Source organism: Oratosquilla oratoria, chromosome 20 (assembly GCF_046742065.1).
Source record: "Oratosquilla oratoria isolate Oo_2021 chromosome 20, ASM4674206v1, whole genome shotgun sequence".
Lineage (NCBI taxonomy): Eukaryota > Metazoa > Arthropoda > Malacostraca > Stomatopoda > Squillidae > Oratosquilla > Oratosquilla oratoria.
Window position 1 is genome coordinate 32,289,125 of NC_134796.1, and position 2,500 is coordinate 32,291,624.

The 2,500-nt window shown below is 41.4% G+C and overlaps 1 protein-coding gene across 1 annotated transcript in view; it reads left to right on the forward strand.

The window, feature by feature from the left end:
* LOC143036168 (thrombospondin type-1 domain-containing protein 7B-like) overlaps positions 1 to 2,500 on the forward strand; it is a 546,632-nt gene that overhangs the window by 376,508 nt on the left and 167,624 nt on the right. Inside the window, exon 7 of the mRNA XM_076203416.1 lies at positions 1,669 to 1,920. Within this exon, the coding sequence (XP_076059531.1) occupies positions 1,669 to 1,920 (252 nt within the window). The remainder of the gene's footprint in view (positions 1 to 1,668; positions 1,921 to 2,500) is intronic.

Below are 2,500 nucleotides of genomic sequence, written 5' to 3' on the forward strand. Positions count from 1 at the left end.
TATATATATGCACAGCGACACGAGACGAATCCAAGTAATCAATGTACATTATAAACGCTTCTTCAATATCTGAATAACAACGTGCTACAATATATATATATATATATATATATATATATATATATATATATACACATAAACATATAAGCAAATTTAAAGCCAAGTTTGACCAATAGAACTAACGACGCGGGACCCTATGAGCATAACTCTTACCTTGTACACTACAGCTAGGTAAATACAAATAAATAAACGCATGCATACAAACACACACACACACACACACAATGACAAACGACTCGACGGCGTAGTGATAGCGTTTGCAACCGCTACTACAGCGGTCCAAGTTCAAATCTCACCCAGGGCTGAAATAATTTCAGTATTGCTGCTTTGCGAGTCGCTACTCCATCTCTCGTGGGCGGGGAGCTGGGGGATGGTGTGCGTGTAAGGTCACAGCATTACCCATAGATCGGTCATATACGAGCTCTGAGCTCTCTTCCGGGAGGGTAATAGCTGTCCTACAGAATGGACATATATTCACTAGAATCAGTATAGAGAAGAATGACCAAAATGATACATGGACTCAGAAATTTGCCTTACGAAGAAAGACTTAGGCACCTAAACTTACACTCTCTGGAAAGACGCAGAGTGCGGGGTGATCTAATAGAAGTGTTCAAGTGGATCAAAGGTTATAACAAGGCTGATGCAAAGAAGGTCATCATAATAAAACAACAGGGCAGGACTCGCAGTAATGGGTATAAACTGGACAATTTTAGATTTAAGAAGGAAATAGGCAAGAATTGGTTTACTAATAGGGTGGTCGATGAATGGAATAAACTTAGTAACCATGTAGTAAGCGCTGAAACTATCAGTTATTTTAAAAAACGATTAGACAACTTTATGGATGGGGATGACAGGTGGTGATGTATACGGAGCTGCCTAGTGTAGGACTCCTTTATTCTTATGTTCTTATGATCATAAGTCCAACACGTGATCCAAGACCAAGGTGAATCACACTCACACACACACACACACACACACACACACACTCACGCGCCGTTTGAGGAATGGAAGGGAACTGCAAGAGTTTCTTCTTTTTCCGAAGACCATTAGGACCGAGAAGAACGCCAGCCTCAGATCGAACTGATTGGAGACAGCCCCCACACCCACACCCACACCCATCCCCATCCCCAGGAAAAACCTTTTGAAAGATCCTGAAATCAAGGACGTCTCAACGTCTTCTCTTCTGGCTCCCAGGCCTCCCTGACTTCGCCCAGACGTGTCTGGGTGGATACCCAGAAGAGTTTGTTTGTTAGGGTGCGCATGTAGGAGAAAGGTGTTGAACTGGTTTTGAGTGTGTGTGGTGTCTGCCAAATAGTATGATCCTTCATGTCACCGTAAGATTTTTTTTCCTTCTTTTTTTAATAAGCAATCTTTAATATCAATTGAGTATATTTTGTCTTTTTCTGGTAAAACACACACACACACACACACACACACACACACACACACACACACAAATATATATATATATATATATATATATTTTTTTTTTTTTTTTTTTTTTTTTTTTTTTTTGTCTATCCATATAGAAAAAAGACATGGATTAACTACAAGACCCTGTTGTCTTTACATTTACCCTACAACTAATCCCTCGCCTTTCTCCTTCAGGTACTCCTGGCTGGCATCCTCCTGGGGGCCTTGCGTGTCCTGGAGCGGTGAGGGGCAGACGATCAACGACTACTATAAGGATGACCAGGAACGCGCTGCCGAGAAAGGCGACGACGAAGGAGAAGGGGACGCCAAGGTTCTGTGCGGTGGAGGCGTCCAGACGCGACGCCTGACGTGCATCAGGGCGAAGAACCAGGTCCCCGTTGAGGACGACCTCTGTGCTCATGTCCAGCCACCACCCAGTGTCCAGAGGTAGGCTCCTCAAGTTCTTCTTCTTCTTCTTCTTCTTCTTCTTCTTCTTCTTCTTCTTCTTCTTCTTCTTCTTCTTCTTCTTCTTCTTCTTCTTCTTCTTCTTCTTTCGTCTTCTTCTTCTTCTTCTTCTTCTTCTTCTTCTTCTTCTTCTTCTTCTTCTTCTTCTTCTTTCGTCTTCTTCTTCTTCTTCTTCTTCTTCTTCTTTCGTCTTCTTCTTTTTCTTCTTCTTCTTCTTCTTCTTCTTCTTCTTCTTCTTCTTCTTCTTCTTCTTCTTCTTTTTTTCGTTCTTTCTTTCTTCTTTTCCTTCGTCTTCGTCTTCTTCTACTTCGTTTCTTCTTCTTCTTCTTCTTCTTCTTCTTCTTCTTCTTCTTCTTCTTCTTCTTCTTCTTCTTCTTCTTCTTCTTCTTCTTCTTCTTCTTCTTCTTCTTCTTTCGTCTTCTTCTTCTTCTTCTTCTTCTTCTTCTTTCGTCTTCTTCTTCTTCTTTCGTCTTCTTCTTCTTCTTCCTCTTCTTCTTCTTTCGTCTTCGTCTCCTTCTTCTTCGTCTTCGTCTCCTTCTTCTTCTTCTTCTTCTTTCGTCTT